This window comes from Schistocerca piceifrons, chromosome 2, assembly GCF_021461385.2.
Source record: "Schistocerca piceifrons isolate TAMUIC-IGC-003096 chromosome 2, iqSchPice1.1, whole genome shotgun sequence".
In the NCBI taxonomy this organism is placed as follows: Eukaryota; Metazoa; Arthropoda; class Insecta; order Orthoptera; family Acrididae; genus Schistocerca; species Schistocerca piceifrons.
This window is the reverse complement of record NC_060139.1, coordinates 258,290,204-258,305,700: the sequence shown is the minus strand read 5'-3', so window position 1 is coordinate 258,305,700 and position 15,497 is coordinate 258,290,204. Positions and strand designations below refer to the sequence as shown.

The window sequence follows — 15,497 nt, the reverse complement described above, 5'->3', positions numbered from 1 at the left end:
TTGGTAAGCCTCTAATTTGTCAAATTGTCTCATTATGGTCATTTTGTGAGGTGTATGTGAGAGGAAGTAATATGTTGTCTGACTTCCTGGAAAGTACTTTCTCAAAATTTCAGTAGTAAACCTCTGTGTGACGTGCAATGCCTCACTTGTAGCATGTGCCATTGGAGGAGGTTTTTGAACACCTTTGTAACTCTCGAATGCAAACCAAATGATCCTGTGATGAAACACACCCCTCTTCTTTGGATCTTCTCTACCTCTTCTCTCGGCCCTACCTGCTATGGGTCCCCTATTGATGGACAATATCAAGAATCAGTTGAATAAGCACTTTGTAAGCCACTTCTTTAGTGAATGAAGTACATGTCCTCAAAATTCTTTGTATGAATCTCTCTCTGGCATCTGCATTTCCTGTTATTTCTTTTATGTGGTCATTCCACTTTAAGGCCAACCCAGATAGTGTAGTTGTACAGTAGTGAATCTCTTTTCCTACGTAAGCGCGGTGTGTTACATTTATTTACATTCAGGGTTAACTACCAATCTCTACACCATTAATGAATGCGCTCTAGGTCCTTCTGCAAATTGTTACTGTCTTTTGCTTTTGCTATTTTGTTATAGACAATGGCATCATCTGCAAACAGCCTTAAAGAGCTTGAACACATTCTACTAGATCATTCATATACATTGTAAACAATAACATCATCACACTTCCTGGGGGTACTCTTTGAGTACATCTGTCGATTTTGTTCATTACGAGCGACATGTTGAGTTCCTTCAGGAAGGAAACCTTGAATCCAGTCACAAATCTGTTCTGATACTTGGTAAGCTCACTTTTTCACTAATAAACAGTGTGGGGCATTTTTCAAATGCTGTCCTGAAGTTGAGGAACATGGCATCAACCTGAGCACTGATGCCTACAGAGCTGTGGATGTTGTGGAGGAACAGAGTAACCTGTTTTGAAAGATCTCTGTGTGCAGAAACCACATTGATTTTTACAGAGAAATAAAATCGTAATATCTGAGCATGAAACATGTTCCATATTTCTACAACAGAATGAGGTAAACGATACAGCTCCATTATTATGTGCATCTGTCCTACAACCCTACTTGAAAATGGAAACCGCCTTTGTTTTTTCCAATCGGTTAGATACCCTTTGTTGCTTCAGTCGCCTATGATAAACTACTGCAGAAGGATAGCGAGTACCTTCGCATAATCTGTGTAGAATCTTACAGGAATCTCATCTGGTCCTTATGCCTTTCTACTACAAAGCGATTCCAGTTGTTTTTCGATTCTGTGATTAGCTGTCTAAATATCTGCCATTTCAGATTTCAAACGATGATTAAAAGAATGGATCATATTATGATCTACTGTGGTGAAACCAGTTAAAAATACCAAATTCAGTATTTTGGCCTTCTCTCTGTCATTTTCCCTTTTGGTGGCTTTATGGTCACCAAGTGACTGAATAGATGATTTGGAACTGCTTATTGATGTTACCTAATAGTGAAACTTCTTAGGGTTTCATGACAAAATTGCCCTGTTATATGAGGATAAGGACATTCTTCCTAATTTGATTCTTGGATAGGCACACTTTGAACTGACACAGTGTCATCAAGCAAATTCTGCAATACTAGAGTAAGAGGAATCCACAGAAATTCCACAGTTCAATTTGAAATGTCAGTGAAAATAATGTACAGACTTGTTCATTGACTCTGTCAGTGCCTCACAAGGGTTGGTGGTTATCTTACAGACATGATGAAAGAACAACATGACTAGGGCTATTTTGTCATAAAATGGTGTTACGTTACTTATCATTTACCACTCTTGTCCTTTACATACTGTATGTAGTATTCCTGTAGGGCCTAGAATAAAATGGTAGATTGTTTCTACAGCATCCTGTATTAGTAGAAGCTCTTAATGTGGGTGATAGTACTGTACATATTTGTACATTTATGTGTGTCAGAATGTGATCTGACCAGGAAGTTATCTTGGATAAAGACTTTTGGGTACATGTAAAAATCTGCAGAGAACTCTCAAATGTAGAAAGAGGCATTAACATAATTTATATTTCTCTGATGATTTTCAGTTTTTATTTCATGCAAATACAGCAAAATATAGATATACCATACACTTTTGTGTAATATGTCAGCAAAAGTTTTGTTTCTGTATAATTTTATATTTCAAAACAATTTATTCAAATTAACAAAAACAAAAGAAACTGAAAATTACGAATGAACTAGTCAATCAGCTCACTTTGCTTGCCATGTTGTACTGTGTCATTAGTTTGTTATAAATTTGAATAGTGTTTACAATCACTTTTGTTGTCTTTGTACGTCTGTAACTGGTAGTTAATTTAAATCAGATGTGTAATTTTTGAATTTGTGTTATTGGTTTACACAGTCATTTACCAAAGTTGCCTTTCTTGCAGGTGAATGTAGAGGAATTCAACCAGTTGTTAGCGTACCATGAAGTATTTGGCAAACTACAAAGTGAGATGGTTGCAAACAGTGCACAGGGTGCAATGCTGTCCGCTGGAAAGTCTTGTGGAGAGGGGAGTGTGAGTGCTGTGGCTGCCCAGGCTTCTGCCATCCTTAATACTCCTGGCACACATCCCTGCGAGGTCTGCGGCAAAATCTTCCCGTACCGTTATCAGCTGATTGTGCATCGACGCTACCATACTGAGCGGAAGCCCTTCACGTGTCAGGTGCCCACTTCATCCTATCAGACACGCCTAATTCACCCATTTTCTGTCGTATTACTTTTTATAAGGGCCGAGTGGAAAGCCTGATACTTTCCTCGTCATCTGTTCTGAAAGCCTGCTGCGAAGGACAGCTTTTGGTTTGCTTATGAAGCTTCCTATATCATATTGTTCATCCTTCATATTGTACGATTGGAGAGTGAGTGTAGTTGTAACAGCATGCGCAATTGATTGCAGTGAAAGAATTCCCAGCGAAAAAATATTTTTATGTATATAATTAGTGACACCGAACCCCAGTGTCCTCGTGATAAAACATATTTTGAGGCTGAAATTCATCGAGGGCTTTAGTTAGAGCCAAGTTTTGGATTGCCAGTGTATTGAGTAGACTGGTAAATTATTTGTTCTGCAGTAGCAGCTATGTTTGTGCATGTCGGATATTAATTGTTGGGTTCGTCTCTCTCTCTCTCTCTCTCTCTCTCTCTCTCTCTCTCTCTCTCTCTCTCTCTCTCTCTTTTTCTCTGAGAAACAATACAGTTGTAAAAAGGTTTATCATTTCAGTTTCCTGATGGAGCCAGCACAGTGCACATCATCTACATTGATGAAATTGTCAAAAGCAGCTGTTAGTATTTTTCTTAAAATAATCTTGGGCTTGCCAATCAAATATTTAAAACGACAAAGTGCATTTGTCGCTTAATCTCCATTTTTCAAAATATCAGCAGTGCGCCTTCCTTTAGTATCAGATTTCTTTGGCATTCACAAAAATATGCTTTGTTGTGTGTTTTAAGCAAAATTTTGCATAGAGAATTGTAATTATTGATTTTCTTTGCACAGAAAAATATTTGCATGAAAATAATATACACTCATTTTTCGTGCATGATAAACTAAGTAGAGCTTCGGCACTTCTAACTACAGGGTTTTGACGTAGATGGAAACTTTATTGAACTCTTGCAGTACTGTTTTACAGAAATTGCTTTGGTCTTCATGATCGTCAGGGTCTGAACAGGGTGTGTATCCAAAGTAATATTTAAAGTTAGCTTTTTGGTGACTTATTTGCACAAAGATTAATTAGTTGATCCTTTGAGTTACATAAATCAGTTAGTCAGTGCCCTCAACAACTGCTGAAGATATGAGTAGAGTATGACCTCTCCACGATTTTCACCCAATGTCTTATGAAATAATATACTGAGTGAGGTAGCACAGTGGTTAGCACACTCATTTGCATACCAGAGGATGGTATTCCAAATCCACATCCAGCCATCCAGATTTAGCTTCCAGGCAAAAGCTGGGATGCTTCCTTTGAATGGGTATGGCCAACTTCCTTCCACCCATCCTTGCAAAAGTCAGAGTTTGTGCTCAGTCTCTAATGACCTCGATGTCAACAGTATATGAAACACTGATCTTCCTTCTCTGAAATAATACAAGAATTACACTTGTGGAATCACACTCTCTTTCACTTCACTTACTTCCTTGTGTATATCATTTTGGTCTCTCACTCCTACATACATTTTTGAGTTCATTAAATTGCTTCTAGGCGCTCCAGTCTGGAACCGCGCAACCGCTACGGTCGCAGGTTCAAATCCTGCCTTGGGCATGAATGTGTGTGGTGTCCTTAGGTTAGTTAGGTTTAAGTAGTTCTAAGTTCTAGGGGACTGATGACCTCAGCTGTTAAGTCCCATAGTGCTCAGAGCCATTTGAACCATTTAAATTGCTTCTCATACTCTGTAAATGAAGCATTTAACAGGTAAAGATGCTCTCCTTGTGTAGCTACCATTTCTTCATATGAAAATCAAGTAACCTTTGACAGAAGATATTAAAGTAGAATGTGTTTCTGTTTTATTGAATTTTACAATGACTGTATGTGTGTGTGTGTGTGTGTGTGTGTGTGTGTGTGTGTGTGTGTGTGTGTGTGTATGATATGGTGCAAATATACATACAATATTCGTTCGGTAAGTCACCTCATCTTTTATATATATATATATATATATATATATATATATATATATATATATATATAATGGAAGGAAACATTCCACGTGTATCTGTATGTGTGGATGGATATGTGCGTGTGTGCGAGTGTATACCTGTCCTTTTTTCCCCCTAAGGTAAGTCTTTCCGCTCCCGGGATTGGAATGACTCCCTACCCTCTCCCTTAAAACCCACTTCCTTTCGTCTTCCCCTCTCCTTCCCTCTTTCCTGATGAGGCAACAGTTTGTTGCGAAAGCTTGAATTTTGTGTGTATGTTTGTGTTTGTTTGTGTGTCTATCGACCTGCCAGCGCTTTTGTTTGGTAAGTCACCTCATCTTTGTTTTTATATATATATATATATATATATATATATATATATATATATATATATATATATATATATATATATATAAAAAACAAAGATGATGTGACTTACCAAATGAAAGTGCTGGCAGGTCGACAGACACACAAACATACACACAAAATTCAAGCTTTCGCAACAAACTGTTGCCTCATCAGGAAAGAGGGAAGGAGAGGGAAAGACGAAAGGATGTGGGTTTTAAGGGAGAGGGTAAGGAGTCATTCCAATCCCGGGAGCGGAAAGACTTACCTTAGGGTGAAACAAGGACGGGTATACACTCGCACACACACACATATATATATATATATATATCTAAAAAGAAAGATGATGAAACTTACCAAACAAAAGCGCTGGCAGGTCGATAGACACACAAACAAACACAAACATACACACAAAATTCTAGCTTTCGCAACCAATGGTTGCCTCGTCAGGAAAGAGGGAAGGAGAAGGAAAGACAAAAGGATATGGGTTTTAAGGGAGAGGGTAAGGAGTCATTCCAATCCCGGGAGCGGAAAGACTTACCTTAGGGGGAAAAAAGGACAGGTATACACTCGCACACACACACATATCCATCCACACATACACATATATATATATATATAAAAGATGAGGTGACTTACCGAACGAAAGCGATATAAGACCAGCAGTGATATGGTGCAAATATCATTTGAAGATATCATTTCAGAGTACTCTCCCTGATTTTCTATGGACTGTTGTATTTGCTACAAGCACTTAGAGAAGGCTTCATTACTTTTGAGTGGTCCTTCGGATATCGATCGTATGCAGAAATGGCTGCTTCTATAAGGAAACATTTTCTGTTCGTTAGGAAACTTGGAAGACATCTCGCAGAACAATATCATGACTAAAGAATGTAAGAATGTACCCAAAATTCCTTAAGCAGAAATTTGATTTTCATCATCAGTTGAGCTGACACACTGTTTTGATAGAGCAAGATCTCAAACAAACCATTTTTTGATGTTTTTACTGGAATTATTTGAAGAGTCTGGGCAGGGAAACACCAAATATCACTGTTAAGCTACTGTGTTGCCTTAATCTACAGCAGCCACTTCAGTGTGGCCACTTGCTGCAAATAATGTGCTCACCACTCTGTTCCCTGCACTCGGCAACAATATTTTTCCTCACTGTTCTTTAAGGGCCTCATCTAAAAATACCCAAATGCATGACTGCTTACGAGTTTCATGACTGGTTTGGGAAGTCATGTTTCATCATCTGTTAATATATTAAATTCATTTTGATCACCTAGAATCTAATTTTTGCAGCGGAGTACAACAGGTAATTTTTGTTTAGGTGCTAGAAGATGTGGTACCAACAATTCAAATGCTTTTAACCCAAAGATTTTTATGCGTCTTATAAACCCATGTAGCCCCAGTAGCTCACCCAAATTGTTTAGAAGTGCAACAAGGATCCTCGCTGATTATCATCTGGACCCAGTGCCTGTTTTGTTCTGTAGCAGCTAATGCCATTTATCTTGGGAACTTGAGTGTTTTCACAAGTGTTTCATTGTGTCTTAACTCGTAAAACTAATTTGTTGCTGTGGAGCACAAAGGGTTGTCAAAATCCTGCTGCAAACATTCTAAACTCCGATTTGCATTTAGTCTTACTTTAAAATCATAAATTCTTATCCTGCAGAAATCTCTCTCTCTCTCTCTCTCTCTCTCTCTCTCTCTCTCTCTCTCTCTCTCTCTCTCTCTCTCTCTCTCTCTCTCCCCCCCCCCCCCTCCCCCCCTCTCTCTCTCTCTTTGTGTTTGTAAGGGGGGGGGGGGGGGGGTTGCATGTTCCATGGGATAAGTAAAACTTTTCAATGTAAACGTCTGTCTGTCACTCAGCACTTTCTATATGAAGCATGATTGTCCTTTCTGATTTAATTTGATTGTGACTTCCTGTGTTATTTATTGTTGGTAAATCACATCACTTCATCAAAGATGCGTGGAGAGAGAGGCTTTTCTTATTTTAATGTTGGAAAATAAAAAGGCACATGAATTTTTATAAGTGGTGTCATTCACAGATATTTAATATCTCGTGGCTCCATCTGCAGTATAGTGATTAGAAACTTAAAGCTGTTTGTATGGCTCATTTTATCTTGTTTTCCACAAACCCTTTACATCAACACAATTATATTTATAAGAAGTCTTTTGCTCATGTTGTAACGGAAAATCGCATGAATTTTTATTCTTAGAAATTGTATCAGATTGAGTCTCAATTAGTTTTGTAGTTAAATAATTGTATATTGTTGCTATGGCTTCTTGAACAATAGTTGCTGTATTACTGTCTTCAAGAAATCAGGGGTAACCTACTCCCTAGTTACCTACTTCACTTATTGTTTGATATAGAGCACTCTCCTTATAGGCCTAGTTGACTTTGGAATCTTGCATGGTCTCTTCATTGCATGCAGTCCTTTGTCAAAATAATTTTCCATGTCTTTGGTGCATAAGTGCTGTGTTTCAACATTGACACGTCGAATATGGATCTTCAGCTCAGGACTAAATGATTTGTTGTCGTAGATGTGATACCTCAGATAACTTAAAGGACATCACAAAACTCAAATTCATCTGTGGCAGGTTACTGAAACATGTTTTGGGTTCAAGCATAATTACATATCTGGAACAAACTGAGCATCTCCATGGAAACAAGTATGGACACTGCAAATAAGGTCTGTCTCCATAGTGCAGCTCACTTTCCTGCAGGGGGCTTGGGTTCAATTCTCAGCCGGGTTGCAGGTTATAACATTTGGGGACTGGGTGTTGTGTTGTCATCATCATCATCATCACCACCACCACCACCACCACCACCACCACCATCACCATCAATGCACAAGTTGCTAAAGTGGCATCAAATAAAAAGATTTGCACCAGGTGGCCGAATTACCCCAGATCCTTTCATTTTATTACTGAAAATGCTGATTTGCCAAAACTCTGCATGCTGTGTTCATGCATGATATCCTAGGAGACATTGATAGAGTTTACCATGCAAATTTGGTGTCTCTAGACTTCCATAAATCCTTAAATTGGGTGATACACTGATACCTGGTAATAAATCTTTAAATTGGGTGATGCACTGATACCTGGTGAAGAAAATACTTGGATGGCTTCTTGGATTTGCTTTGATACCTCCTTGGATTTGCAAATCTATATCATCATCATCATCATCATCTACGTACTAGTGGAGGGTACCCTGTACAACCTCAAATAATTTTCTGCTGTTCCACTTGCAGATATATCGAGGGATAAAACAACTGTCTATTTGCCTCCATATGAGCCCTAATTTCTCATATCATTATCTTCATGGACCTTACACAAAATGTATGTTGACAGCAGTAGAATCATTCTGCAGTCAGCTTCAAATGCTGATTACCTAATTTTTTTCCATTGTGTTCCTCAGAAAGAATGTCATCTTCCCTTCAGGGATTCCCATTTGAGATCCTGAAGGAACTCCATAGTACTTGCTTGTTGTTCGAACTTACTGGTAACAAATATTGTGGCCTGCAACAGAATTGCTTCAATGTCTATCTTTCATCTGCCCTGGTATTAACTGATTTGTTGGTTTACATTGAAAACTACTTGACAGTCAGAATGCAGCATGTGATGCTGGAAAAGTCATCAACAGACCCGGAAGTAATTTTCAGTGTGAGCAGTAAAGAGTACTATGCAGAGTGTAAATAATGGATGCTTAACACCATTCTTGAGAGTGTACAGGGCTTGGAACACGTGATTTAATACACTGCACTTCTCCATGAGGTGTGGTAATGTTCTAAATAAGTTCCACAAAAGTATACCTAAACTTATATGTGGCATCTGATACACACTGGGATATTCCTCACCTGACATGTTTTTCAGTCATCAAGCATTGCCAGAAATCTGCATCCACATGACTCCTCTGCCTGGCAGAGGCTTCTTCAAACCATATTCAGACTATTTTTCTAATATTCCACTGACGAACAGTGCATGGGAAAAATAAATGCTTAAATTTTTCCTTGCAATCTCTGATCTCACTTATGATAATCATTTCTCCCTGTATAGGTTGGCGTTAACAAAATGGTTTCACATTCTGAGGAAAAAGCTGGTGATTGAAATTTCGTGAACCAGGGCCCACTGGAGTGAAAAACACTTTGCGCTAATGATTGCCAGCCCAACTCACATTTCATATCCATGACACTCTCTCACCTGTTTTGTAATAATGTGAAACACACTACCCTTCTTTGAAACTTTTTGATGTCCTCCATCAATCCTATTTGGTACACGACCCGTAGCATTCAGCAATACTCCGAAGAGGATGGCAAAGTGCTGTGCAGGTAGTCTCTTTAATAGACCTGTTACATCTTTTAAGTGTTCTATGAATAAATTGCAGTCTTTGCTTCACTTTTTCCACAGTATTATCTATGTGATCATTCCAATTTAAGTTGTTTGTAATTGTAATCCCCAGGTATTTAGCTGAATTAGATTTGTGTGATTTATCATAGTTCCGAAATCTGAGGGATTCTTTTTCATACTCATGGTAATGAGATCACACTTTTCATTAATTGAGGTCAGTTTCTACTTTTAACACCATAGAGATATCTTGTCTAAATCATGTTGCAAGTGGTTTTGACACTGTGACCTTTCTGAGAGGAAATCACAAATTTAGTCACGCACTGGAGATGATACTCCATATGCACATAATTTGCTTAGAAGTTGTTTGTGAGATGTGGTGCAAAAACCTTCTGGAAATCAAGAAATATGGAATCAGTTTGAGATTCCCTGACAATGTCTCTCTCTCTCTCTCTCTCTCTCTCTCTCTCTCTCTCTCTCTCTCTCTCTCTCCCCTTTTTTTAATAGTATAGAGCTAATTGTGTTTCATTAGAACATTATTTTCTGAAGCCGTGCCAAGTGTCAGTTGATGGTTTCTTTTGAAGTAATTCTTAATGTTCAAGCTTAGTATATGCTCCAAAATTCTACAGTATATCAACATCAGTAACATGGTTCTGCCAATCAGCAGATTACTCCTGTTTCCTTTCTTGAGTATTGGTGCCCTGTGCAACTTTCAAATCTTTAGGTGCATGTCTTTCATCGAACAAGCAGTTGTATATAATTGCCTAAGTATGAATCTGTTATATCAGCATACGCACAAAGGAACCTAATTGCTATATATTCCTTTATTAAGTGATTTAAGGTACTTCACTTTACTGAGGATACAGGGATATCTACTTTTAAGTTACTCATGTTGCAACTCTTCTTGATTCATATTCGGTAATATTTACCTCATCTTCTGTCTGCCTGCTTAGCTGAAAAGTGACTTGTTTGCCAACCGTACAGTGGGCCTGAGTTCAATTCCCAGTCGGGTTGGAGATATTCTCTACCCATGGACTGGGTGTTGTGTTGTCCTCCTCATATCATCACCACCAATGCAGAAGTCGCCCAGTGGGGTGTCACCTGAAATAAGACATGCACCCGGTGGCCGAACTTCCCCAGATGGGGTCTCTGGTCAACAGTGCCACACGATGATTTTGTTTTCACTTCATCTTCTTAGGTAAAGGAATTCAGGAAAACTGTCTTTAGTAACTCCACTTAAGTGTGCACTGTCATCAGTAGTGTTGCTATCACACAGTGAAGGTATTAATTTCATCTTGCTGTTGGTGTACTTATGATACAAACAGAATCCCTAATTTTCTGCTAGGTTTCAAGATAGTGTTTCATTGTGGACTAATAAAAGTATCTCGCATTGAATTCTGGATTAAATTTTGAGCTTCTGTAAAACATTGCCGATCTTTGAGATTTTCATTCTTTTAAATTTGGCATTGTTTCCATTGCATTTGCAACAGTGATCTGATCTGTTTTGTGTATTGTGGGGGATCAGTTCCATCTCTTACTGATTCATTTGGTATAAATCTGTCAGCTGTCATTGATACTATCTCTTTGAAGTTAAATATCATCATACTTACATAGTTGCTTTGGAAGAAGCGGAGACTGTCTCTTAGGAAGAAATGAGATAATTTTTCCTGCTTTTTTAACAAATAAATTTTGCATTTATTTTTGGTGAATTTGGATGTCTCCTTACAACAACCTTGTTGTCACTAATCCTTTTATCTATCATGAAACCGAGCGGGGTGGCGCAGTGGTTAGACACTGGACTCGCATTCGGGAGGACGACGGTTCAATCCCGCGTCCGGCCATCCTGATTTAGGTTTTCCGCGATTTCCCTAAATCGCTCCAGGCAAATGCCGGGATGGTTCTTCTGAAAGGGCACGGCCGACTTCCTTCCCCATCCTTCCCTAATCCGATGAGACCGATGACCACGCTGTCTGGTCTCCTTCCCCAAACCAACCAACCAACCAATCTATCATGATGCTTTCTAGAGTCAGGATTATTTTTTGCTAAGATGTCGAGTATGTTTTCGCAACCATTTACACTTTGAATGAGCTTCTGAAGTAATTGTTCAAAATAATTTTCAGAGAAGGCATTGAGTGTGATTTCGGATGATATGCCTACCTCTGACTTTGTGAAGCCAACATATCTAGGATAGATTGAAGTGGCCACAAAGTATAATTATGTGAGTGGAGTACCTATTTGAAATTAGATACATCGAGGGTAGATTGAAGTCACTACAAACTATAATAGTGTGAGTGGGGTACCTATTTGAAATGAGAATTAAGTTCACTTTGAGCTGTTTAATAACTGCATCATTTCAATCTGGGGATCAGTAAAAGGAACCAATTATAAATTTCCAGAATGAGGTTTTCACTCTGCAGTGGAGTGTGCTCTGATATGAAACTTCCTGGCAGCTTAAAATTGTGTGCCGGACAAAGACTCGAACTCCCGAGTTTGAGTCTCAGTCTATCACATAGTTTTAATCTGCCAGGAAGTTTAATTGTAAATTTATTCTGGCTCTCAAGTATAAGCTCTACCCATACTAACTCATAGGAATTACATACTACAGTTTCACATCAAGAAAGAAACTACAACTAACTGCAACAAACATGCCTCCACCAACTGTATTTAGTCTATCCTTTCTGAACACTTTTAGGCCTTTGTAAAAATTTTGCTTGAATTTATCACTGGCTTCAGCCAGCTTTCTGTACCTATAACAATTTGAGCTTCAGAGCTTTCTGTTAAGCACTTGGAGATCTGGTTCTTTCCAATTCCATCCACAGCAATCTACAACTATAATACAGATTGTTGCTAGGTCTACCCTTGTCCTGCGTTCACCCTGTACTCTGTGTCATGGAAGCACTTTCTGTACTGTCTTGAAACCAACAGAGAATATTGAATGTATACAGAGAAGGGCAGCACGAATCATCATAGGTTTGTGTGATCGGTGGGAGAATGTCACTGAGTTACTGAATGAACTGGAAGACTCTTCAAGATAGATGTAAAATATCCCGAGAAAGTCTGTTAACAAAGTTTCAAGAACTGACTTTAAATTATGACTCTCAGAATATACTACAACCTCCTACGTATCACTCAAATAGGAATTTTGAGGATAAGATTAGAAAATTACTATACCCACAGAGGCATTCAAACAATCGTTCTTTCCAGGCTCCATATGTGAATGGAATGGGAAGAAAGCTTAATGTGTAGGTGTAAATGTAAACCCTGTAACACAGGGATGCTCAGTCTTTTTAGGCTTCAGATTTGCTACATGCAATTTAGTCCATTTAGAAATCTACTGATGTAAGAATTGATATTGCGATAAGTGCAAACTGTAGCAAAAATTAACCATTTTAATTACACAAAATACGTAGAAGGTAATTTAATCTCCATTAAAAGTTGTAGGCCTACTACTCAGTTTTCAAGATATTACACATGTGAAAAATTAAAATATAAGCCATAATACATGTTGAAAAAATTTAGTGAGGTACTTGGCTTTGCATATCACTGGCAAGTTTGTTATAATCTGGTGAATAATTTTTGAGAGCCAGCATTAACGCATAGTGAAAGATGAGGAACAATCAGTTTATTTCTAGATGTAGATTATTTTCATTGTGTTCATGTTTAAAACACTGCCTTACATAGATCCAAAAAATGATAAAACCTATGATGCTACTTTTACAACGTTAGGACAGGTTTTTACATTCACAAATTTCCACAAGTTGCATTCCGACTTTAAGGAAATGTCATCAAATTATTTCTTCTTCATGTTCAGTCTTACTACATCGACTTTTGGGAAAAATTGAGCTATGAAAGCCATTGCCATGAAATCTGAAAATTGGTTTCCAGACTCTGTCTTCCGTGCTGTCAAGTTGGCCGTACACTTCTTTGCAGCTTCTTGATTCAGTCATATTTATTGATCCAACTATATTTGAGAAGAGTGTCTCACATTTAATTTCTGTAACTGCACTATGCAAAGGTCAAGTTTTTATGTGAAACATTTTATAGTAGACATAAGAGTTACGGCAGTTAAGTTTTTTCCTTGAAGTTCTTTGTTTAACTCATTTAGTTTTAACTGTCGTATCAGTTCCAAATGCCGGATCCAACAGGCAGCTCAAATGATACAGTTGTCAGTAATCATCTTCTCTTTCAGACACAAAAGATTTTATCGCTATCTGTTTAGAACCATCCATCTACTCAGCCATCAAATTTCGGTGTTCAATAGCAGGTCTCCATATTGGAAATCCGGTTGTACTAATATCACCCTAAACGTTCTTCTCTGTAGTGATTGTGAGCGAATTGAATTCATAGTTTTTGTGACAATACTTGTAACATAGAGACTATGAACATAAAATAGATAAATAACAGCACATGGAACAAAATGAGTAATTATTCTTACTATGCTTCATTCAATGATGAAACAAGACAGAACCCTTATATTTAATTCAAAAGTAACTCCTGCTGTGCATTTTATAGTTATTTCTTGAGTGTAACCATATAAGGCTCTAACCACAAGACCTTAATGTCATGTTAAATTTGCAGTATGAGTTACCACCCAGCAAAGATACACCTCCGGTAACAAAAACATTGTTTCCCTAAATTAGAAGCCGGTTGCACGCATTCTTCTGAACAAGTAACTTGAACAAAACCCCCTTTCTATTCACTGTTCGTGCTTTACTGTCTTACTGAAATCAATAGTGTCCATTGATGCCATTAAATCTAAATCAGTGCATTATAGTGACCTTAGCAAGTGAGAACGTTCCAAGAATTTTATTTTGTGTTAAAATATTCTATAAAATTGTACTTGGTTAATGAAAGGTGAGTTCTGTCATGAGATTGTTATCCGTACTAAAGTTTCTCGAACATCCAATAGATAAACTCCTTGCACACTAAAGTGAATAGTTGAGATCAGTTGAACAAGCATGCAATCACTAGTATTCTTTTGCAGTTTGTGCATGCTGCTTTTGTCTGATTTTGAGAATGCTGAAAGATTCGTCTCTTTGTAAATTATGATGATTTCAACAGATTGATGGGGGTGAGGATGCTTGTAAGGATGAATGTTCACAATCAAACATTTATTCTCAAACTTATTTATTACTGTCTGTACTGTAGGTGTATAAAGTGCATTATCTCAACCTCAATTCTACGCAGTCTGTGAGGTACCTCTGTATGCCATCCTTTCACTTGTAATTTGTTTTCACATTAGTGTCATGCTTTAGAGTCCTGTAGCACTTCATGGCTATTATCAGCAAAAGCGTACAGGTTACAGTCAATCTGACAGCCTTAAAGAGTGAAAAATTATACAATTTAAACATTTTGAACAATTTGGGTCACCCTTTACTTTATTACCATACTGTGTTTCAGAATTCAGGAAGAGGCAGGTGAGTAATAGATATATCAGTCGTCATATCTCTTTTGGGGGCAGTATTTGTTACCAAGACGTGCAGTGAGTTGTGTGTAGTAGTGAGATTAATACTGTTAAAAAATTTAATATTCACATGTCAGGGATTGAATAGAATTCTTATCTGCTTTTTACTTATAAACACCCTTTTAAATAAACTTATTTGTTTTCAGTGGTAGATATTTGTGTGCTGCAAAAGTCACCAGCAAACAGCAAATTAAAAGGAATTTTTTCCTTGACCTCCTCTGAATAGTTCCAAATCAGTTCAGTGCAGAAAAGTGACATTTTCAACCTGACCATCTCAGATTTCTTTCAAATTTAGGCCATTCAGTGATCCAGAGAAGTACCAGTTTACAGAGGTATACCACAATTGTGAACAAAATTACAGGTCTGCAAAGTTTGGAAATTTTGTGTAATTTGCATGCATCTGTCTCAGTATAAATGACTATAATTCTGGTTGTAATTGAGATACAGCAATGGAACTTGTATTATTGAAAAGCTAATGAGTAAAGCTTTACACTGATATGCAAAATGAAGAATTTTCACATTCAAGCTCATTGGCCTTGAATACCTCAAAACATCCCATCTTCAATTTTTTTTTTGGAAAAAAAGACATGTATTATAAAAGCAAGTGTACAATGAGCATGCACATAAAGCTCAGAAACTAGTCCCGGTACAATCAAGGGAGTTATATTATGTGGCAGCCCTCTATCCTCCATC

General features: G+C 37.7%; 1 protein-coding gene across 7 annotated transcripts in view; it reads left to right on the top strand.

Annotated features, from left to right (window-relative positions):
- Window positions 1-15,497, top strand: part of LOC124775117 (zinc finger protein 28-like) — a 209,346-nt gene that overhangs the window by 156,568 nt on the left and 37,281 nt on the right. For 6 of the 7 annotated variants that reach the window (XM_047249954.1, XM_047249955.1, XM_047249957.1 and 3 more), the window contains one exon: window positions 2,420-2,695. In XM_047249954.1, coding sequence (XP_047105910.1) covers window positions 2,420-2,695 — 276 coding nt within the window. The remainder of the gene's footprint in view (window positions 1-2,419; window positions 2,696-15,497) is intronic. The other variant, XM_047249956.1, reaches the window with a different exon arrangement.